Below are 23,879 nucleotides of genomic sequence, written 5' to 3'. Positions count from 1 at the left end.
TATAAATGCAAATTGAGCGATGCTATCGGAGCTCAAGTATCAACACAGTTTCTCATCGTTCACGCCGCACAGTTTCTCGTTGCTCCACCAGAGTATCAATAACCAGCAACACTGGCAATCTGATACGCACAGTCTCTGAAGTAAGAGAGCAGGTTATTGTGTTGCAGCGTGCGTCCCCTCTCAGGTCTCTTTCATAAGCTAGACTGCAGTTACACCCATGCACGGTGCACTAAAGACCACACACAGGCAAGTTACATGCATTACATGTCACATGCACAAACACACACATCTCTTACCTGCACACACTTGATTCTTACACAAGTATAAAGCTTGTTGTGCAGATGGATCATTCTCAGTGTTGCCAGTGAGTTAGCTGCCTGCTACAGGTGAGGTCAGAGGAGTGTGTGTAGTTTGAGGACTGATGAGATGTGGAAACACCACTATGCTCTCAAGAAGAGATTCAGAGCCACGTCTTGTCACACCAGCCATGGACAGGTATGTCTGAACATTAACTTTGACTTGCGTCATCTTTAATTCCTAGTTTGTGTTTGTTGTGGTTCCACTGAACTCTTCTGTTGTGTATTCAGATCTGTCTAGAGTTTATGCAACAGTCCTGTTATGCTCTCTATGAATGTCCTTAACGGAGTGAATGGATCAGGATCGGGTCAGACCCAGGTTCTTTGTTATGGGCTGACGCTGCAATGCCTGATCTGTTTCTTGTCCTTGTTTGCTTGGAGTTTGCCTGCTGTGTGCCCAATTATGCTGGAACAACGCAGCGTTGAGTGACTTGTGGATGAACTGTGAAGTGCCACAAAACAAACAAACAGCGGTTTTTAAACTGTGACAGCTGGCAGCAGGGACGGATGCGGGCGCAGCGGCTTCAGGTAAAAACAAGCATTTTGCAGGTGAACAACCTCTTTGTTTATTGAGGGCTGCACATTAGATGCTCTTCATTTTCATTTTCATTCTTCAGTCAGTGCCCAGGAGTCAGTGCAGAGGAACCAGCCCCAGGATGTTGTACATTGCATGATATTTGATCAAATAAAGATTCTTTACTTCTTTGGCTTCTTCCTCTGCTTTTAAGTCGCCATTATAGTCCAAATAAATGAATAAACCTCACATTACCCCTTTTATTGTTGGTAGCTAGTCGGAGGAAAGCTGAAAAGATCCGTTTGTCTCTGTGACAGTGTTTCCAACAATGAAACCATTTGGAAATGCTGAGGGGAGGATAGTTGTTTCCACTTTAAATTCCAACAGAAATCTGCAGTCAGTCATCTCCTTTTGTAGTCTGAATCGCTTTGTTTTTTAAAAAAAATTTATTAAGAGGAAGAATAAAAGGTCATCAGGGACATATCAGAAACAATCCCTCTCTTTGTCGCAGACGGCTCGAGGCTTGTGTCGAGGTCTACCTTTGATTGACAGCAGTTGACAGAAAGCCGAGGTGCTGGTGTTGTGCCATAACAACAAAGTACACAAACTCGCTCTGTCGGCCACGTGACATAGGTAGACAGTCTCTTCGCAGTTGGACGATGAAGATGATTCCGCCTCCAGAAAATCCACCGAGTATCACACACGCCTAATTAATACTGCTGAAGTCTACTCATGTCGCTCCTGTCTGTTCTGTGCTGAAGGCTTTGCCAAAGCGGGTCACTTGTGGAGGATCTAGTTTCTGATGCACCTGAACCAGTCATTTCTGACTCACCCTCTGATTTTTATCTCTGTCTTCCTGTCTTTCTTGTTTCTTTTCTTCCAGGTTTTGTCTTAATTGTCATCTCTTTATCTGTGTTCCTCTCTATGCCCCCCACCTCTTGTGGTTTCCTCCACACTGGTGAAAGACATCAAGCAAGAATAAAGCTTTGTTTCCTCAGATGTGTCGGTCTAGTTCTGTCAGAGATCTTGTGACGAGAGAGGATATGTATTTTTTTTCCTCGGCTGTCGAGCTTCCTCGCTCACCTCTCAAAAGACTTTTGTTGTGAAAGGACATGTTCTCTTAGTCGAACCTGGAAATGCAAAACCCAAATTGATTTTGAACGTCTGGCAGTTGTATTGAGGTTGAGGAGCGGTCAAAACCTTATTGATGGATCAGTAGGCGACACCCGTTAAATCAGAACCACTCCGCTCTTTCCTGCTAATCATTTGTTGAAGCTCTGTCTCCGGCTTTCACTTGAGAAGTTTTTGTTCCACTGTATTAATTTATGGCCTTGTCGGGGCATTAATCGACTGAGGCACTAGTGGAGTGATGCCAGGTTTAGTTCTTTGCCCTTTTGAAAAGCCGTCTTAAGAGTTTCTGGAGCTTTCTCCACCACTCAGACTTGATTTCAGTCCTCCTCCTTGTCGTGGACGGATCAGAAACAGTAGGGCCAGGGGCGAAAGTTGGCAGGCTTGACAGCTGGTGGAACTTTAGACGCCACTCTGACGTGTGCCTTTGATTTTCCTGCTATGTCCTGCATTTTCTCTGAGACTCATTGCATTGCAAAACAGGGACTCTTAAAAGTATTTTCTGACTGATTTTGTTTTAAGGTCTGGATTTGTTTTGCATTGTGAAAGGGGAAAGGAATTTCTTTTTCACAGAGGAATAAATTAGCTTATGATTATGTTGAAAAGTGAAACATTGTCTCCTTTCATCTAATTTCAAGTCCAATTAATTCCTATTTAAGTAAACTCTTTCCTATTATTGGACAGATTTGACAGTTTTCGACAGCTGGCTTATTTTATTCAGAATTTTTCCAACAATAATGTATTTTTTACTGACACACTACTAATGTTTGAGTTAAACACCAGACAGGCTGAGGGATTATTACATATGACAGTATCATGACTACAGCCCGTAGACTGTTTGACATTTGTCCAGGCCATTTGTCATTTCTTTTAACATTTTCAGACTCTATGGAGGTTTTCAAACGCTTGGATCTCGGTCTACATGTTTTATGATGTCACTATCTCCCAAAGATGCTTGAATAAAACCCTTAAGGTTTTGTGATACATTGGATTAACAGGAGCATCAAGTGCCATGCAATTGCAGATATAATGCAGATAAGCTTGAATGTTGATTCAGAGTTTGAATGCCATTGCCATGAATGATGCTTCAAGGCTTCGATCTGTTATGCACAGCTCTACAGTTATCTGATGAACAACTCCTGATGCAGTAAACTTCTCACCTGCCGCTTCAATCAGATTAAAAAAGAGCATCACTGCAGTAACAATGACCCTGTTATGCTGTAAGCTGCAGGCAAAGAACACTTAGCACTGTGACAATGAGTCAGAGGTTGTTTTGACTGAAGTGTTTCGTCTCCTCTAATGGAATGAAAATGACATTTTGCTCTAATAAGACGGGGCCGTCATTTGTGAACATTACGTGACTAGATCATCGTTAGGCTCTTTTTACTGTTGGAACTGATGGAAGTATCAAACATAGCACAAATATTTCAGCACCAGTTCGTCTCTTAAATAAGTTGCGTAATTCCAGTCGGAATTACCAGGGCCAATGCTGATGAATCAAGAAAGACATTTAGAAGTCCCATGGCCATGATGTAACTTTGAGGCATTACTTACAGCTGCACACAGAGTCAGCAGCAGTGTCAGAAAAACCTCATCAGAAAGTTTACCAGCAGCCACAAGTTGCTCTGTGAGCTGTTTTTGTATTCGTCTCAACTGTCTTCTCTGGCACTAATTGGCACTTGGTGATGGTATAATAGGGACCTTAAAGCTTTTTGGCAGAGAAGTTGACTCCACTAGGGCTGCCACTAATGCTTAATTTCATTGTTGATTTATTGATTAGTTGTTTGCTCTGTAAAATGTCTTATTTTTGTCCACAACTCAAAGATATTAACTGTCATAGATGAGCAAATAAACCAGAAAAATATTTACGTTTAAGAAGCTTAAAGCTTTGAATCCGAGTTTTGACCTTTTTTCAGAATGATTTATTGATTGTCAGTAGTCTACATGACACTTTGGGTATATATCAATCGGTATACAGTACAAATGCAGAATAATACATGCATAATGAGTATAAAAATAGTATAGTATAGATGTTATAAAATAAAAGAGGATGTGCTCTGATTCTCTCTCAGCCTTCTCTGCTCTTATCGCTTGCTGACTTGTGTTGGTGAGAAAACATAATGCTCCCAGCCTCCCCCTCCAGTTCCATTGATTTTAGCATCAGCCAGTTAACATATAACCTGTGTGAAGGTCGCCGTTGTGATAAGCAAGAAAACAATGTGTTCAACTGTTGATCCTAAATGTCTCCTGCTCTGCTTCGCCTACTAAGCTGCTTATTGAGGGGGCTCAATGCAAATGAATTGATGAAGGTACATGTATGCGATTGTCTGCTTGTATGACACAGCTACAGGAAAATGACCTTTGTGATTTTTCTGCCTCTTTTTAAAGCCAGGAAGCGTTTCTGTCCATGCATCTTGTTTTATGGAAACACACATGTAAAAGAGATGGATGTTGCTTGAAGATTAAAGTTTGATGTCCACCAGCAGCCTCCAAGAAGTCCTGTTACTGTGACAGAATCCAGTTTTAGTATAACATGGAAGAGGAAAAGAGGGTTGTATGGAACAACAGGGGGGAAAACAGGCATAATGAAATATCCATCAGGGTGACTCAGTTTGTTTGGAGGCGGAACTGCAGTCTCTGTCTTTCTCCTTCTCCTGGGAACCAAGTTGTGGTCTTAACTTTCCATCCTGGCAGACTACATCTCTCCATCCTCTCCATCCTCTCTCTTCCTCCCAGGCACTTCTGTTTCACTGCACAGGAAGGTGGAAGCTACAGACGCGAGGCTGCTACGTGATCGTTTCATTATTCATTATGTTAATCAAGCTACGGGCTACATCCTCCTGCTTTTGTCCCTTTGCACCACGTGTGAGATCCTCATGTTCTTTTGCATTTTGCACAGGTTATTATGGTTTGATTCTCCTCATGAATTGAGTGATTTATAAGTCGAGGCGCCCTGCACTCCCGCAGCTGAATGCAAACAGTGGTTCTCTCATAATGAAGCAAAGGCTCTCTTGTTTTGTTCCGTTGGAAGCTTAATGTGCCGCATAAAGTCGGCTGATTAATCGTACCTGACTCTGTGTAATTCTGACTATTTTTAGAGGGCGGTTATGTTAAATTGTCGAGCGGTTGCCTGTTATGATCAGATACAAGGCTTTTCTGTGAATGGCGACATTGTTCTGTGTGCGGCTCGATGCCATTAAGGTGCTCGCGTTTGCCAGTGTTTCTCTCTGGTTTCCGTCTTGGTTTTCTCTCCCCCTCCCCTCCGTCATTCTGAGACGGTTATTCTGAGACAACGGCTGCAAGATAAGTGGAGTTCAACAGTTGAGTGGAAGGACACAAGGGTGCAACAAGGAGGAATTGAATGACCGCTAAAGCCTCGAGCTTCGACTTTGATGCAACGGTTACATTGATTGGAGAGGAGCCAGTAATATGTGACAGATGAAAAAATAGATGTACCTCTGGATCTATGAAGTCACTGGATTTGTCATGATGCGTTTTTTTTTTTTATGCGATCACTTTGCACTCGTTGTCATGTGTCATTAAAGTGTCTGTAAATGTTTTATTGTAGTTGGTGTAGTGTTTTAAAAAGAGCTTGGTCCAGGGCTTTTCCCTCTCAATTTTCAGTGTTTATCATAAATGTATTGTCTGTTTTCTTTTTGTTCCTCTCTCAATTATCTACTGCCAGAAGCAAGAGCTGCAGTGATTCATTTCATCCAGTCGATCAACAGACAAATGCAACTGTTTTATGAATCGATTACTAGTTTCAGTTGTTTAATCAGAAATCTCGAATATTTGCTGGTTTCAGCTTCTTCAAATGAGGGACTTACTGTGTTTCTTTTGGCTTTTGACTGTTTGCTGGGCTAAAGAAGACAACACGTTGGGCTCTGGGAATCTTCTTTTTCATTTTATGGACTCAAATGAAAACACTCGTTGGTTGAACCCTACCAGAAGTATTTTCCAAGCTAATGTTTTGAAAGTGGACCTGACTAACTGTAAACTGTAGTGGTCTTATTGTAGCCTGGAACATAACTGTGTGGGGATATAAAGTCTGCCTTAAAACCTCAACTATTGCCAGTATAAATTGGTAAAACACAGACATGGAGATGAGGACACAAGAGTAGAAGAAGCACAAAGCAAGTTCTTGGGCTCTCGGGGTGTTCAGCAGCCTCCTCTCTCCTCACTGGCTGTTTTTTGTGGCGTGGCCTCATTGAAACCTCTCGCCTCTGCCTCCCGTCCAGAATGAATATTTATAACCGAGGACCGTAGCCTTTGCCCGGCACAAATACACACAACCCAGCACAACAGGTTGGGCCAGTTGTTAATTCTCCGTAGTAAATGGCGAGCCGTGAGCCTGGCAGCAGTCCAGAAACCCTTGAATTCCACTTGGCACTTACATGAGGAGGAATGTTTGGCACTTGAATTGGGCAGAACTGTCGGTGCGACGCAGTCAGACAGAGTGATGTTAATGCAGACATAGACGGTATGTAAACGACCTCCAGCGTATTTGCTGACCTCGATGTTGCCAGTTGTGTTTACATGAGTGTCTGTTTACATAAAACTGTCACCGACAGAATAACACACATTACCATTCTAACACTTGGGCTCAGTACATAAGCATTTAAAAAAAAAAGAGACTATTTCTATTTTAATATCTTTCTGAATTCCAATACAAACACACAAGAACATTCATGTCAACAATTTTCTGTTCCCTCACATATTAAAGTTTTGATTTTGTCTGTAGTGATCGATACATTTATACATGTATGTGGTCTTGAAATAGCAACATAATCCAATGTTACAGTGGATTTTGCTTCCCAGCAACTCTGTTAGCTTAACTCGATACAAATCAATTTTAATTAACTGAATTGTGATTTTAAGTTGACAAGAAACTGACAACCTGCAAAAGTATTCTGACATTATATACAGTACATACACTCACACACGAGTACAGAGTGATTTTAGCTCCTTGTCACCACTCCACGCTGACACATCTGCCTCTGTACAGACATCTGTCTGTGGTCTTACATGCATCACCAAGCACTTGAATGGCATTTTCCAATTTCCGCCTCTCTCCTCACCGGTGTCATTTACACTTCAATGAAAGGGTCTTTTGTTTCTTACCTCAACCTTGCTTTGACCCTGCGGTGGAGGTCACGTGCAGCGTTGTGGCCCTGCCGTGGTTGTGCACACATCCGAACATCACAGGAGATTGAAAAGGGATTTGTTGAGCTCGATAAGCAGAGCAGAGAGATGTTTGTCTGCTAGATAAAGGCATGTTGTAACATTTGCAGCAGTCGGATGTTCTCTGTTTGAAAAAGTGGCAAACTGATTACTCATACGGACAAGGTTTTAATTTATCAGCTCTTTTTAAGACATTCTCTAAGGCTTGAGGAAACAAGTAGCAGTTAACCGTATTTATTCAGGGAGGGTTCGCTTCAGAAACAAGTTTTTTTTTCTTTCCAGGAACCAGCTGTGTATTTAAACAGTCTCACCTGAGCTACCCAATGACAACAGTCCTCCATTGAGGAGTACAAAGAAAGCAGTTGGGTATTTAGTTTGTTAGAATAACATCAGCTCTTATGTTGACATGAATGCAAACACACTTTCGTGAAAGCAGTCATTTTACATCGAAGTGCAGCATGTGTAATACTTTGGGACCCATTTCAGTTTTCTTACCTGCCCTGGGAACTCAGATGCAGGATGTTGTAGTGACAGTACCAGCCTCTGGATCTCCCCACAATCAAAGCAAGAAAGTCAATTTTTGGTTCTATTCCACAGGGGATTAGATGGTACAATAAAGAGATTATAAGGATGGCATAAACTGGATTTTTTTAAAAATGGTTATTAAAAAAAACACTCACACTTAAAATATTTGGCAGGTGATTGGAGTAATGATCTGACTGTCAGTCACTGGCTAACTTTAACCAACCAGATCAACAGCAGGTGAGTGCTACCACCAGTGGAGCCAGTCATTAAATCAAATTTACCAGAGTTGGTTGAGATGAAGGTATCTGTAAACGGATACACCCCCCCCACACACACAGCCTTGACATCTACTGGCAATAAGCCTACTGTATGTTGCTAATCCATTGCTCATTGGTGTTTCCTGCTGTGAGGATAAAGCATGCGTTGGCACAGATTGCAATGTGTCATTGTTAACGTCTTACGTGGAGCCTCCTCCACCATCTCATTGCCTTTAAGTGACTTCCTGTCTTAGTCGCCATCTGGCCTCAGTTTAGAATAAAAACCCCTCCCTTCTCTAAATCCTAAATCTACAATCGCTTAATTATTCTTTCAGATCTTTTGCAGTATCCATTCTAACCGCACTGTGGAGGAGGAGGAGAGAAGTCAGCGGCAGAATGTATTTTTTAGTCATGGGTGGCACTCTGGAGATTACAAAACGGTGTCACACTAAACTTCCACACTGAATTACACAAGAAATGCTTTTTGATGTGCCTTGAACCTGCATCAGTGCAGCACCGCAGGCGTGTAGCGAGCTGGATAGATATGCAGAGGATTCCCAGAGAGGATTCTCTTGCGGTGTTTGGAATATGAAACAAGCCCTAATGTGTGTCAAGTGTAGGACAGCATTCTATTAAAGTTTTATAAGAACAGCGAGAGAGGAAAAGGATCATGGAGTATTGGTGAGGAAGACTAGAAAGAATGGGATGAAACTGATTGGAAATGAATCAGAGAAGCACAAAAAAGGGTGAAAATGCCGTACGAAAGTATAGTATAAGGACCAAACTGTAACCGAGAGGAGGGAAACAACAGGGATTGTTTCAAGTGTTTATTGTCACATTTTAACATTGATACATCAGAATCACATCAATTGCAAGAGATTTTAACCAAAATAAAACCTTTGCCAAGGAACACTGTGTGACTACTGGGTTTTATACAACTTTTCCGTTGTGCAGCACCAGCCTGGATCTGACAGAAGATTGCTGCTTCAGAGCCCAAAACATGTTTTGCTTTTTTGTGCATTTATGCATAATTTAGGGCAAATAGAGTGTAAAGATTTGACTGGACTAAACATTTATGAACTGGAGTCGTTCAGATTCAGGATAAGCACATGTTTATTAGCCAAGCTGATGGATGGTCATCTAGGTCTTGGGGGATTTTTGCAAACACTTCAGCTATTAAGTTTGCAGTCATTCTGAACTTGATGGTGTTCATCATGCTGCAGCAGATTTATTTGAACCATGACTAACCATGACTCCTACAGTGAAGCCAGTTCCATAAAGATAAGGATGGCCGTGTTTATTAGACATCTTCACAGCTGGTCCTCTGCAGCCTCATCCTCTGCATTGCTTCACCGATGGTCTACATCACTCCGTCCTTCTTCAGCGTCTGAGGAAGAAGAAGACGAGCTGGTGGAAGAAGATGACGAGCTGGAGGAAGAAGAAGATGAGCTGGAGGACGATGATGACAAGATGGAGTCCTCATCTTCATACGGCTCGTTCAAATCTTCAATGGAGATCAGGAAGAAATGGTCGTCGCTGACATCCATCTCTGAAAGCAAACCGCTGATGAAACTGTTTGTCCTAGCCTGGTCCACAGTGTACCGCTGAAAAACATGTTTTTCTTTTCATTAACTCGAGGATTTGTAATTGGTTGAAGTTATACATGAATAAATCAGTTGAAATAATGATCAGCTTCCCTACCTCTATGGCTATCACTGCGTTGATGTTGTAGATGTAGATGTTTTGAAAGTTGATTAGATTGTGGTGCAGGCGGACCATCGCTGCGTAACTGAACTCCTCTACATCTGTTTCACCATCATCCAGTTTCTCCTCAGCCTCGTAGTCGCTCTCATCTGACAGGAAGTCTGAGCCAGAGTCTTCCACAGACATTTTTTTTTTTGGTCCGACCCTGCTGTACTTATGAGGGCGGCTGTGTCAGAATCAGTGTTGCCACAATAAATTCAACCTGTTTATTGTGCTGGGCAACCGTTTGGTGCTTTGATTTGAAAAGGCTTGTTGAGGTCTGTACTGCTTTGGTGTTCTGTGCAGGGTTGGATTGTGGATCAGGATTGTATTTGTTTCTCCTATTTTTGGAAGCAACTGTCGTACAAATGAGGAAACTGCAACTTAATAACTACAAAGATACGAGTCCAAATGTAATATTACTGCCCACTATCATCTGGACTTTTCCTTAATCTAAGTGTTCATTTTTTTATTCCATGTTTTGAGTACAGACACTGAATGATTGCACCCAGTCAAGTAGAGTTTTGTTTGGTACAACCAGGAAATGTAACTTTTTAAATGGTTTAATGAGGGCTGTTATAGAGCTCATTATTTTAATAACATACAGACACACTTGTAATGGTGGGCACGGACCTCTTCATGGATCCTCTTCCTTTTTATGGTGCTGTTGCAGAGCAGCGAGCGCTTCGGGGATGTTTGGCTCTCTCTAACGTAGTGCTGGGCTTTCCCCGCAGCCGACGTGTTGGCCTTGGCCTCCTTCCAGGTCTGTCGAGGCCGATGAGGGGCCGCAGCAGATGATGCGGACTTTGATCTCGCTCCAGATCTGTCCTTTAGTTTTTGATGGGATACTTCAGAAAAGCTCCTGCCAGATTAACATCATGAGAATCTCAATCAGGCCCCGAGGGAGCAGACGAGAGTGAGGACCTAAAGTTAAGAAGCTCGTTATCTATTTTTCAAATATCACATGAGGCATTAAAGGTGATTGTGTCATCATAAATGGAGGAAGCTGCATCTGAGATCTCTTGTTTGTGTGTTAGTGTCTGTATCTGGTGTGCTATAACCTTGTTTACTATGTGACCGGTCTCCTGTCTTCAGTTTGGCACTGTGACATTAGCTGTGAGCTATTTTTATCAGATGAACTTGGCCCCGCAGATTGACACACTAACACACACACACACACACACACACACACACACACACACACACACACACACACACACACACACACACACACACACACAACAATTTACACACTCTTTGATGTGGCCAGTCCCGCCCAGTCCCACAACAGTTACATATATATATATATATAATGTTTATATAGACGGCCACCACACATAATAAACCCACACAGACACACACATCAACACTGTCATAACATCACACATTCAAATCTAAACTTAGGATGGCTTGAGGTCTCCAGTCCAGGATCCTCTTGTCTTATTGTTGATTGTGTGTATGATGTGTGAGGCTCCATTCAGAGACTTCAGGCCACATGTGACACACACTGTATGTGATGTGTGTCATTATTGTGAATCCCCTTCCAATATGTGTTGTTATGATTAACTTGTGGTCAGTCTGCCCCTCTCATCTGACCTTGGTGTGATGTCTTATACGCACCACGTTAGTATTGATAGTTATGATGGGATACATAATTAATGGAAACTATACGACTCTTGAACATAAACATTTCTACACATTTAGATACATCATGCATTCACACTTTGGACCTAAGGGACGGTGACTTGGATACCTGGACCATATGTTCAAATCAGATTAAGCCCCAGGTTGCCTCCCTGTGATTGATTGATTTGGTGGTGAGAATGGCTGAGAAAGGGAGAAGATCTTAAATTGGCACTTTGATATTTATATATTTTATATAGACAATTTTATATTGAACAATTTAATTACACACTGGAGATTTTCTTCTTATCACAATGTAGGGTAGGGTAGGTCACATTCTGAGGCAGGTAACTTTAACTGATGTTTAATGGAGTTTGTTGGTGTACTTTCGTCTTTGACCAACTGATCTATGTTTTCAGGTTTTTGGGAGCTCTCTCAATTAACTTAAACAGCAGTCTGACATGTGCTTTGGTTGAAAATGGATCAACGTGGACGGTGAAAACAGTTGACATGCTGGGCTCCTTTTTTCTTAAACAGCTACTTTGGAAACAAGATAATAACTGACGACAGCAACACAAGCGCACACACATTCTCACACACACACAAACTTGCTGTAATTAGTTTGCATTGCTTTGTTGACAGATGCAGATCTAGAGGACGTTGGCTACTTCCTGCATTTCTGTGTCAGATAAGACGTTTACAGCACAGCTCTGACCCGGAGAGTTAAACAGCTGGTTTATTTTTAACATTCATCCCCTTAAAGTTAGATTTTATGTGTTGAAATCTTTGTCTCTGATGATGAAAATTTTGAAGGAATCAGTTTTGTGAAAAGCACATTGCCTACGGATGATGACACAGAGGCTTTCTGTCCATGTTTGTTTACCTGCTCTGATCTACTTATGTTACTGTTTCCCTGTACAACTAGGAAGAAAATGTATTTAAGATTACAAACCTCTGGTCTTTATTCTCAGTGGCATATAGCTCTGTGCGTTTTCTGTGTTTGTGTGTAAATTCAGATTTTCACACTGAGCTCCGTCAGCTGAAATCCACAGGGTCTCTGTGTCGGGGAGGGGGGTGACACCAAGTGACACAAGCTGTCACGGTTCATGACATCTGTCACGGCAGGATGACAGTCTGTTTGTAGCTGACATCAAACAACATGTAGGAAATACTAATGTGACCTTTCTTCTTGTGCTCTTTTTGTTGTCACATCCTTTCATCGCTGTGGCTCCTTCACTCAACCTGTAATTTTCCACTATATCTTTAAACTTCATATATCATCTGAGGGATTTGTACATTCACAAATCTTTGCCTTAATGTAGAGGACTTGTTGCACTGGGCTTTCTTGAAATCACACATGAGTTGTGACATGTTATTTAGGTTTTTCTACTTTAAAACAGCTTGTATGCCCTCCAAAAAATTCTGCCAAGATGCTAAAACTAAAAGTGGCAACATAATAAATCGGAGATGCACAGATTTTTTTTTTTTTTGCACAGATTTCGTGCTTTGTTCTACTTTCCTCTGTACCTGTTTGTCTCCCTCCACCTCTCTTTATCCTTTCATCATTCCTTCTGTGTCTCCATCTCTCCCTGAGAAGCCTTTTATCTAGTGTTATTCTTCCAGTTAAGTGTTATTATCCCTCTGTAATGTGTCTGGTGCCCTTTTGCCGTGTGTGCGTGTGTTACAGTGAACTGGAACCATACAAGTGGGTAATGAGGCTGTAACCCTCAGGCTGCTGTGTGCGGGTTGAGCCCCAAACAGTCACGTCTCGACTCATAACTTTGTCAGATGACGCCGGCACACTTGAAGTACCTTCATATTCACAAACGTGTGCTGTACTCATTCTGTCATTGGCCTTCAGTAAAGTGAACTCCCATCACTGACTGAGTTTCCTGTGATCTTTTTATTCATCTTCTCACTTTAGAATGACCGGTCATATTGCTTTGAGCTATGCTTGAAATTTTTCTTCTACTTCCCCAGTTTTTGCTTTTGTTTTGATTCCCGTCCCTCCTCACGCCTATCCCACTCTTTCCGTCTTTATCTCCCCACTTCTGCTAATCTACTGTGACCTTTGCGTGCGTTTCTTTCATGTCAAAACAGTCGTCAAGAAATTGGGCTCAATTACAGTAGCCGTGGTCGTGATTCCCCCTCGGGGGCCCCGATGATTGTGAGCGCCCTGCTCGAAGTGCCACGACGACAAAATGAATGTCACACTTAAGTAGCTGTTTGAAGCATTTAAAGGCAGACTTGTGTTGGAGTTAAGCTTTTATTTATGCATCATTTTCTTGTCGGTGCTGCTCGTCAAATCGTTCTGCAACCCTTTAATCAATTCTCATACTCATAGTTTTTCAAAAAGTTCAAACCACACACATCTACATGGTTGATTTGACTCACATCATCTTAAGTTCAGTCGTTATTGTCAAGTTTCCGTGCCTCCTTCTGCTCTTTGTGTGAAGTTGCTATTCAGTCGTACAGTATCAACAATTTCGGGTGATGAAATCTTTGATTCAACGTTCTTAAAGATTAGTCATTTAAGTTTGATTCCATTGCATCTAAAATGGCTTTACACGTCTTTCTTTTCTGTTTTCCAGGATGCCAGCTACTGGCTGCAGGTTCACCGGTTGGAGCACGGTGACGGCGGCATCCTCGACCTGGATGATGTACTCTGTGACGTGGCCGACGACAAAGACAGGGTGAGTGGGATAAGAACTGCGGAGAAAATACTATTGAAGCTAAGCAGAAGCTTTGGAGGTTATTTTCTTCTGTCCTCTTGTGAGAGGCTGCTTGTTAATGTTGAAAGTATTAGCAATTTGTGTTCAAAGTATATTTCTCCCGATTGATTGGTCTCAGCAATGACTGTTTTGTGTTTTGACAAAGCTAGATTCATATTTACTGATCAGTTTTAACATGTTGTGAGAAATCATTTATCAGTTTCATGGTGGAAAAACAAAGAAGAGTTTAATTCATGCAGCGCTTCCTGTTGCTGCAGAGGAAATGCTTCCTGACCCGTCAGATAAGAGAGTTTCTTGTGTACCGGAGCGGCCTTCATCACTTTCTCAGCTTTGATTAATAGCACCGTATAGCATGTCTTTGATCTGTGAAGGCTTTTATATGTTTACATTTGCCATGCATATCTTATCTCAGAGAGTCGGTCTAGGTCAGTGTGCTTTGCTTTAATGATAAAAAAAACACTGACTCTGGCACCAGCAGCTGCTTCTGTTCTCACTCTCAATCACTGTGGAGCTGAGTGCGTGAACAAGAGCCTCGTTTCTGCCGCCACCGTCAGTCTAAAATGGATGTCGAATCACGTATCGATACTTGTGCCCACTCCACCACTCAGTGGACCTGTCAGTGGGAAGGAGAGGTGCAGCTGAACTGATTGTGTCACAGTGGAGAGGTTCTCTGTATACACCACAGCAGCTTTCATTACACATTACTAGTCATAGTGCCCACACAATTAATCCAGCATATGTACCGACTAAATCACAACCATGGTGATATCTCTGGCATCATAATTATATGGCAGAAAGATGTTCTTTACAATGTCTTTCACAATACAGGTGAAGATGAGAAGATTTTTAACGAGAAATTATAAATAAAATCTATAGGATGAAGAAGAAAAGAATCAAACGAAAATATCTGGCTTGTGAAAGTTCTTTAGAAGTTTCTCACACTGGTCTGACTTGAGCCCCTGAACTTGGCATTGTCAAAAGCCTGACAATCATCCCGCCTCAGGGCCCGGTTCATCCGTCGCCTCTGGTGCAGTTTAAGAGAGGAACGCTCATCGTGACTGACAGCCCCGGGAGGTCACAGGATCATATTCTCTACTGTTGTTCAATATTTCAGTAGATTCCTCTGAAACTCTGAAAGGTGTCAAAGTTTATGCAGAAATCATATCAAGCGTTGAAAAATCAATAGTGTGATGAACTGCATTTGTAATTGAAGGCGACGGGTTGGATTTGTTGCAAAATTTGCCTTGTTTTTGATGTCAAGAGCTGTAACTAATAATGATTCATTTTATTGTTGATTAATTTGTTGATTCAGTCTTGATTCAGTGTTTGGCAGCCCTAAGGTTTGCAGGAAAAGAATGACAAGAGTTACTTTCATCATGCTCATTTCTTTATGTAAATCCAAAAAAGAAAACACGTTTCATGGTAAGAAACGCATCCTGTTGGGACTGGTTCTCTGCGAAACAGTAGCACTTGAATGCCTCTCCACTCCTCTCAACCACGCTGTTTATAGTAATTATACAGTACCTCTTCTATGTAGTTGATTTGACAGTGTTCTCCTGATGACAGAAAAATAGATTAAGACGATAACTCTCTGTGAGTTGATCCTGGTGAAAGTAGAAGTCAGCTTTTCCCCTTTTTTTCCCGGATGTGAGGAGCATGATGTTTGTTTTTCTCACAGGGCAATAGTTTTGGCCCTACTCACATTTATATAACTCATGCAAAACGTGAATGTAACAGAGAATTTCAAGTTCAAGTGTGTGAGAAGTATTTGACCTCTGCCTGCTGAGGTTCAGCGTCGAGCTCAAAGGAATTTTAACGCTGTCGGTGGCGAGCACTCTCTCTTCTGCAACTATGTCAGCGTCACGTTTGTAGGCCTTCAGGTGTAAGTGTGTGTCTGTGTGTGTGTGTGTGTGTAACGGTGTGTAACTTCTTGACGAGCTGTCATCATGCTACCTCTTAACATACCTCCATCTTTCCGTTCCCCTCGCTCCTTCGTACCTACAGGCGTTTTCCACAGGAGAGATGTGTACATTTCATACATGACAGCCCTTCAGCTGCGCTCACACACATCTGCACCACTCTCACTGCTTTGACAACAACATCCACCGGGGATCGGTTTATGTTTTGCTTCTCTGCACACCTTTAATGTCTGAATGTGATTAGGAAACTGAGAAATAAAAAACATTGTGATTGCATATTTGATGCTGCATGATATTTAGTGGCATTCAGTGTTTCTCAGCATCTCAGAATGACCTTTATGAATGAACACTTAAGGTTCATTTTAGGTTTTCCCTCCCCATGATGCTCCCAACACACAGTCAGGCAGTGCAGAGTTATATTTGCAGTATTTAGACTTAGTTAAGTCGGGAAATATCTAATCAAAGAACAAGAAAATACAGAAGACAGAACTGGTTAAGTTCTCTCCAGCCGTCAGAGAGCTATCCTCTGCCCGCTGAAGCCACACAGATAAAAAATCATTAACAGCGTAACGTTTGAGGCGGTGTACTGTTGGCCCTGCATCAACTTGTTGTTGTTTTTTTTGTTCAGTGATTATAATCTCATCTTCGCCTGATTCATCTTGGCACATTGTGAAGTTAATGTGGAATTGAAGATGTACTCAGAGGCAGAATGTGTGGTAATGACTCTCATCAGAGTTCAGGTTATGTTATCTGCCATGATGCCAGCAGCTATTCAGGTAATGTACAGCTTGCTGATGCTCTGCCAAGCACAGCATAAAAGGAATGCAACTTGCAGCTGGTGTGGGTCTGTCAGCAAGGGAAAATGGAATGGATTTCCCTGGTGCTCCATTTATTTAATCTAAAAATAAAGCATTGACATTTGGTTCTCAGAGTCTTTGCAGTTAGAGCCATGATTTGAGATGATCTGGACTAATGAGTGCTGTCTAAAGTGCACTTATCGTACATGTTGTCCCCTCATTATCACTTAGAGTGAAGAAGTTGCAGTCAGCACAGTAAAGTTGTCGTTTCTCTTCCTCTGCTCCTCGGCTGAATACGTACCGAAAGAGGATCGTTGGTTCAGCCTCAGTCCACTGTGATGAGGAAGCTGTGGCAGTGGAGCCGACAGATGGGCAGCAAACTGACTCCTCTTTAAATCCCACTGTATAACTCAGGCCCGAGTGTTTGCACTCCGGTCGAGCCAGGAGAGCACACAGTGGAAAGTGGGGCTCCGAGCCACAGTTCATGGCCTCTGTTGGCCCACATCCCTGGTGTGTGTGTGTGTGTGTGTGTGTTAGAATCCCAGTATAAGTTCTGTTTGTATCTGCTCAGAACACAGCTGTGTGTGGCTGTGTCTAAGTGTGTTTATGCATGTGGACAGGCTGTGAGCACAAGTGTGTAAAAAGGAATCAGTTTGTGTGTGTGTGTGTGTGTGTGTGTGTGTGTGTGTGTGTGTGTGTGTGTGTGTGTGTGTGTGTGTGTGTGTGTGTGTGTGTGTGTGATGGATGTGCATTTGGTTTCTGACCTCTGACCTCCGAAGATGTTTGGTGATGTTGAGCACAGCTGCTCTTGTGGGAAAATTAAATTAATCTAGGCTTTCCTGTCATTGTGTTCAGAAGTCTATCAATCAGATTAATGTGATTATGTTAAAACAACACTGCTTGGTATGCGTGTGTGTTTTTGTGTGTGTCAAAAAGAAGAAGAAAGGGGGAGATAAGTGGATAAAATAACACAGAGCTGCTGTACATGACAGCTGTTTGACGTCTTGCTGTCTTGTTGGTTTCCTTCTGTCTCGTCTTGTTTGTGCATGTGTGTTTTTCCCAAATGCTGCACTGCTATTGTGATATACACTCAAACTCAATTTGGGCTGTGACTGACGATGATTTTCATTATTGATAAATCTGCAGTTTATTTCCTATGGTCTATAAATTCTGAAAAAAAAATCATCATTGTAAACATTAACATTCCCAGTATCCTCCCTGTGTTACTGTCTTTGTCACAAGTGTTTGATAACCACAGCTGTGGGATCACTGCAAAAAATGGCCGATATATCTATAGTTTATAGACCACCTCCATGTTCCACGTTTTTCACTTCCTCATAGCAGTGTTGGCATTGGCCCCAGAATTGAAAAGAAAAGTATGAGTCGGGCTCTAGTGTTACAAGATCTGGTTTCTATATGTCATGGGTGGAAAAAACGCTGGATTAATGTAGATGGAGGTCTGAAACGGACAGAATCATTGACTTGGCCAGAGTAAAAACGGGAAAGATGAAGCGTGTGTGAGAGTGCGAGTGACTCCATGTGGCCCACTAAACATGACTGGTGGTCTCCTGGCAGCTGTGACTCATCTCTGCCATTCCACAGGAGCTTTTTAAAGACGAGAAGGAATGGCTGGCCCATCACACAAGGACACTTTTATTAGCTTACACTGGAATGAAACACGCAGGGTTGCATGTAGCGCTCATCCCGGGACTACGAGTTATATACTGTACACTTCCAGTGCTTTTTGTTGGGTGTGTGTGTGTTTTTTCTTCCTCTTCTTTTTCTTAGAATGTAGTTAAGTGTAAAAGTATGATCAGTATCCTCATGCCAGGAAAATTTAGCGGCTTGCCCTCGGACTTTACCGAATGTTTTTCCAGATGCCATCTTTCCATCCGCTCATCATCCTTCCTTCCACTTTTTACTTTTTTTTCCACCTCTCACGCTCAGTGAGCAGGCCGGCTCTCAGACACAAGATTATCTATGACCTTTAAAGAACTCAGTCGCTTGTAGGAATCAGCTCTCTGGCAGCCTGATCTGTATCCATTCAGTCGATGGTGGTCATGCTGAGGCCATGGAAAATACTTGCTTCTGATTGGCCGGCAGGTGTCTGGAAAATCTCTGATGCTGTAGTTGGATCTTGGTAAATCAACAGATTTAATGCATTACTTACTCATGATTTCACATTGTTATACTAATACTTAAAGCATCTGAATACGTCTTCTGACACTGTACAGTGATAAATCATTGGTTCAACTACAGTATATGTATATATGTATACTGTATATATGTTGTTTCAAAGGTTGTACATTGTAAAACAAGTATTTATTATCCCTTCGCCGACCTTCATCCTGTGTTGTCTCAGGTCCAAGGCTAGTGGGGGGTAGTGGTTAGTACTAGCAACTCATTTGCAAATATACACACATATATACACACACGCACACAAACAGACACACACGCGCACAGATTCTCGTCAGATTACACACATTCATGCACACATAGACAAAGAGGCACACACATTTCTGTCATCATCTGTCATACACTCTTTTCACTCTAACACACACACAAACACACACACACACTCGGTGCCCTGACATACCTCAGGTGTCCGGTGACGAGCTCGTCCCCACATACACTCCGGCAGCGATGTCACGACCCTGAATGATGGCACCTGGACTGTGCCATCGCCACATTCCTGTGTGTGTGTAGTCAGGGTGTGCCGCACAGCTGCGCCCGCCGCTACTCCATCACTGACAAGTTTGGCCCCGGTCAGCGTGGTGCCTGGGTGTGTGTGTGTGTGTGTGACACACATACGTTTGTGTGTACCATTGTCATCACTGATCATATCAGGTTATGGTTGTTTGCAGATAAACTTGGAACATTTTTGCACATTCATTAAGTGTAGAGCAACTGTTTCTGAATCTATTAACCAAGCTTGTGCGGAGAGGGCAGAATAATTTTTGTTCCGATCAACGTATTACTCGTATCGTATTCATTTCTTGATTGCTCTCAATCCGGACGACATCCTGTGCTGGGCTGAATATAGAAATGTCTCGCAGGGTCGGGAGACAAGCAGACAGACAGGAGGGGCCACGAGGTTAAATAAACCCAGAGGAGTTTCCTAAAACGACTCCTTCGGTCTTCCGCCTGTGATGTTGCAGAATGTCAACAGACAGACTGGCTACCAGTCACATATTTGTGAATGTGTGTGTGTGTGTGTTAGCCTGTGGGCTGGAGTGGTTGATAGTTGTGTGTCAACTGACATTTAACATCAGACCCTGCTACTGGATAACATGCAGTATTTAATGAAGGAGCTGCTTCTTTTAAGACCCTGCTAGATGTTGCTTTGATTACTGAATTGGTTAATGAGAAATTGTATTGTATATGCAGGATTTTTGCCACTTCTGGTACCGATTGATGATCTATACTAATCCCTTCTCCTCCTGACTTTCATTCCATACTGAGCATTGGATTGGGATGTCATGGACTTTGCAGAATATGAACTGCAAACGTGTCCATATTCAATCAGTAACATATGAGAGGGAAGATTCTGTAGTCAACATCCAAGCTGCAGACGTGTGCAATAAAATCCTCCTTTGCATCCACCCTTTGCATGTTTATCCTGTAAAACATGACTGTGGGCTGCAGTGTCTCCCAGCATGCACTTGGATGTGAGAAAGAGTGGCATCCCAGCGCAGCAGCACATCATCATCATCATCCTCCAGACAGCCACCTCCTCTCCCTCACTGACGGTGCCGGGCCTGTTTTTAGCTGACACAAATAAAAACACCGTTGTGTTTACACGTATTGATCTCATATCTCTGTACATGTTGTGTGTTGCTGATATTGATTTTCTGAGTGCACATGCAGACGTGCGGAGATGCTATGAAACTGAATCCCACTGAGGCCTGATGTTATAGATGCTGACTGATGCTGAATATGGAGATTTTAAACCACTGCTTTCCAGAAAAAGGAATATTTTGGTGTAAGATGATGCGGTAATGTGCCTTTGACTATTTGGTTAATTTATGATGCTCAGACCTCCCACTACATCATTGGTTAAACCGATCTAAAGGAAAATAATAGCTTGAGCTGTCATTCTCTTTGCTGCAGAAAATGTGCACTTCTGTCTGTTGTGCTATTGCGTTGGACTCTGGTGATGAGGTCATCGCATTTATATTATGAGTGGTGCAATATATGATGGCAAAGCACAGTAAAATGACACTGGAGGAGTAAAAGGAAGGTTGATTTCAGGATACAGTTTCAGTAACTTTGTCAGTCATCATGGTTGATTGACCTGCACAGCCTTTTATCTCAGGTTGTTCAGATTTAGCTTAATTTCAACACTGAAGCACAATGAACTGATGGCTATCAAATGCCAACTTATAGGCATCCTTATACCCGAAGCTTCTTGTGTTTTGGGGTTGTCATCCCCTATGTGGTGTAGATCATGAAGCACACGGTATTTGTCTTGAAAAAGAGCAGATGGAGTGGAATTCCTGGAAGTGCCACCTGAGCCTGAGTGTCACTGCTCTGACCTGGTGAAACAAAGACAAACTATAGAAGGAAACACAGCTGTTATGTCTTGGTAAAGCCATCTAGGGGCGATGGATGCTGCAGATAGTGCTAGATAGAGAGGGATGTTGGCCTGGACCACTGCCCGTGTGGAACTCCTCCAACATCAACAACATGGTTGGGATGGACGAGAGGTCAGCCGAAGCCATGCGGTGGCTGAAGCGAAAACGTCACAGCTAAATGAAGGATAAAAACCGTCACTCCTTCTTTGTGTCAGGGTGGCTGTCACTGCTTCATTCTTTTCACCCTGTTCTTCAAGCTGCCATAAACACAAAATGCATCACTTCCTGTCCATTTTCTTAACAAGGAAAACCTCCAAAACATTCCAGCGGAGTATAATGAGAACGCTTCTGAATAATACCGTCCTCATTAACAGAATCATTTTCTTTCAGTGACGCATGGAGGGACATTTTTCTTTCACCAAACCACACCCGGCCAACCCCCTCCTCCACCCCAAGGACCTTCCCCTGCGCGTGTTAGTGATGACCTCATTTATTCCAGGCGAGCCCTGCTCCTCCTCCTCCTCCTCCTCCTCCCCCCTTTAGTCTTCCCTCTCTTCAGCCTCCTAATGAGAACAAGATGACAACTTTATACCAGACTCAGCTGGGGTGACACAGAAACTTCCCTCTGATAGGCAGAGGACAGTGTAGTGTGCCGTGTCTCCACCTCAGCTGCTACTAATATTTTTGGTTTCCCAAAGCCTGAAGTGTTGAGTCAAGTATTTTGTCCAAACAAAACCTCAAGAAATTTGATTTGATTCTTAATGATCGCAAACTTGGGGAAAAAATGGGAAATTGTCACTTATTTGAAGCTGGAGTTAGAATGTTTGACTTTTTTTTCTTTTTTTTGCAGTATTTTACAACTTTATAATCTGGCATGATGATGAAAATGTGTAATTTATGCACAGTAGTGCCACCAGTTGATAAACAGCCACTGCAAGGGTAAGGTTATGTTGGCGTTGATTATTTCGATATTTAACATATCGACATGAATGACGTCAAATCCAAAACTGACTTTTTAAAGAGTTATTTAGACAGTTGTTGATGAAATCTCTCATTTGACTGGTAACTTTAGCACGGGTCCTAACAGGATGCATGCAAAGAGTTTGTTTACATGTATTTTCAGAGGGAAATAGATCAGACTATGCAAGGATACAAAAACAATCAACACAGAGACAGTGAAAGGTTTGTGTTCCCTGTAAAGCTCATGATGAGATATGATTTATTGCACATTCATATTTGTACGTACCATCGCCCCGAAGCGCTCTAACTTACATTCTTCAGTGTGTGTTTGTTGGAGAACAGAGATAGTACTCTGATGTCTCTCCACAAGCTCAGCCCTTGTACCTTAACTGGAGGGCAAACGAGGCTTCACGTGTTTTTGGCTGCAGCGGATTATTAAATCAGCATCATGAAATGCTGGATAACGCTTCTTTCATCAGGTTGATTATATCTAATTGTCATGATATGCAAGATTAATGACTTCTAATTGCCTCACCATTAACTTGGAGGGGTGTGTCCATACAAGAACTTCTTCTGTCCTTCCCTGTAAATCATTTAAGCGTCTTGTTTGGGGCCAAACCTAATTTCTTGAATAGCTGCATGGGTTTAAACACGCGAGGAAATGCCACACAACATGTTAAAGAGCTCTCTGAACCACTGAGGTGTGTTTCTGCCACTGTGACTGGTCGTGTTGGAACAGCCCACCTCTTGTGCAGCGTAAACAGCAGCAGCACTCACCCATCCTACTTATGCGAGCTTCCCCATAAGGCTCTTGGTGGCTCATGGGTAAAAAAAAAAAAAAAAGAAAAAAAAAGATGTGGCTGACCGTGTCCCTTGTTGGTGTTGGTTGCCATGACGACTGCACCTCTGCAAGGGAATATTCACACACACACACACACACACACACACACACGTACCGTGAATACGCAGACATTTGATGAATTTGAGATGAAAGTGTAACGAGATGAGGCTCTAATTTATGAGTCCTGTGATTTCCAAAGAAGCTTCTTAAGATATACTTTGTAATATGCTATTAATTATAGAGAAAATAAAGATAATGTTCTGAGAATATACATTCAATTCTGGAAGTAGCTAGATGTTTAAAGGAACAGTTCACCCAAAAAAAATTAAAATTCAGTCATTATCTACTAAGTTCTGTTGTCCAAAAACATTACCAAAGCTTCACAGCACTCTCCTTCACTATATGAGGGTAGATGGGAACTGCATAATCTAAATTCCTGATGGCACCTCGATACTAAATCGATGCGAAAAGTTGTCATTTACACCATTTTTAAGCTGAAATCTTCACCGTAGCTGCGAAAGCTTAAGGCATTAGTGTCTCCACCTTTATCCCAGAATTAGCAGGCACATAAGGACAAATGTTTCATCATGTCAGATCGGATTATTGTAGAATATGCGTCAAAGGCTGGTCTAAGGATTGCCCGAATATCAACCCGGCTGATCATTGGAGCGATATTCTGCATTTCTCTGATGATTGGTATCTGTTCCTGTCAGATTTTTTTGATAAGCT

General features: G+C 42.2%; 2 protein-coding genes across 14 annotated transcripts in view; one reads left to right on the top strand and one right to left on the bottom strand.

Moving 5' to 3' along the window:
• The window catches only part of pard3ab (par-3 family cell polarity regulator alpha, b), a 235,423-nt gene that overhangs the window by 22,734 nt on the left and 188,810 nt on the right, over nt 1-23,879 (top strand). For all 13 annotated transcript variants that reach the window (XM_037082787.1, XM_037082788.1, XM_037082785.1 and 10 more), the window contains exon 2: nt 13,919-14,020. In XM_037082787.1, the coding sequence (XP_036938682.1) occupies nt 13,919-14,020 (102 nt within the window). The remainder of the gene's footprint in view (nt 1-13,918; nt 14,021-23,879) is intronic.
• LOC119010566 (putative uncharacterized protein DDB_G0281733) lies at nt 9,057-9,929 on the bottom strand. Its single transcript, XM_037082791.1, has 2 exons — nt 9,663-9,929; nt 9,057-9,565 (listed from the first exon to the last, which is right to left on the bottom strand). Exons 1-2 carry the CDS (start codon nt 9,849-9,851, stop codon nt 9,311-9,313), a joined length of 444 nt encoding a protein of 147 aa, XP_036938686.1. The 5' UTR covers nt 9,852-9,929; the 3' UTR covers nt 9,057-9,310.

The sequence above is a fragment of the Acanthopagrus latus genome, chromosome 21 (assembly GCF_904848185.1).
Source record: "Acanthopagrus latus isolate v.2019 chromosome 21, fAcaLat1.1, whole genome shotgun sequence".
In the NCBI taxonomy this organism is placed as follows: domain Eukaryota; kingdom Metazoa; phylum Chordata; class Actinopteri; order Spariformes; family Sparidae; genus Acanthopagrus; species Acanthopagrus latus.
This window is presented reverse-complemented; position numbering and strand designations above follow the sequence as displayed.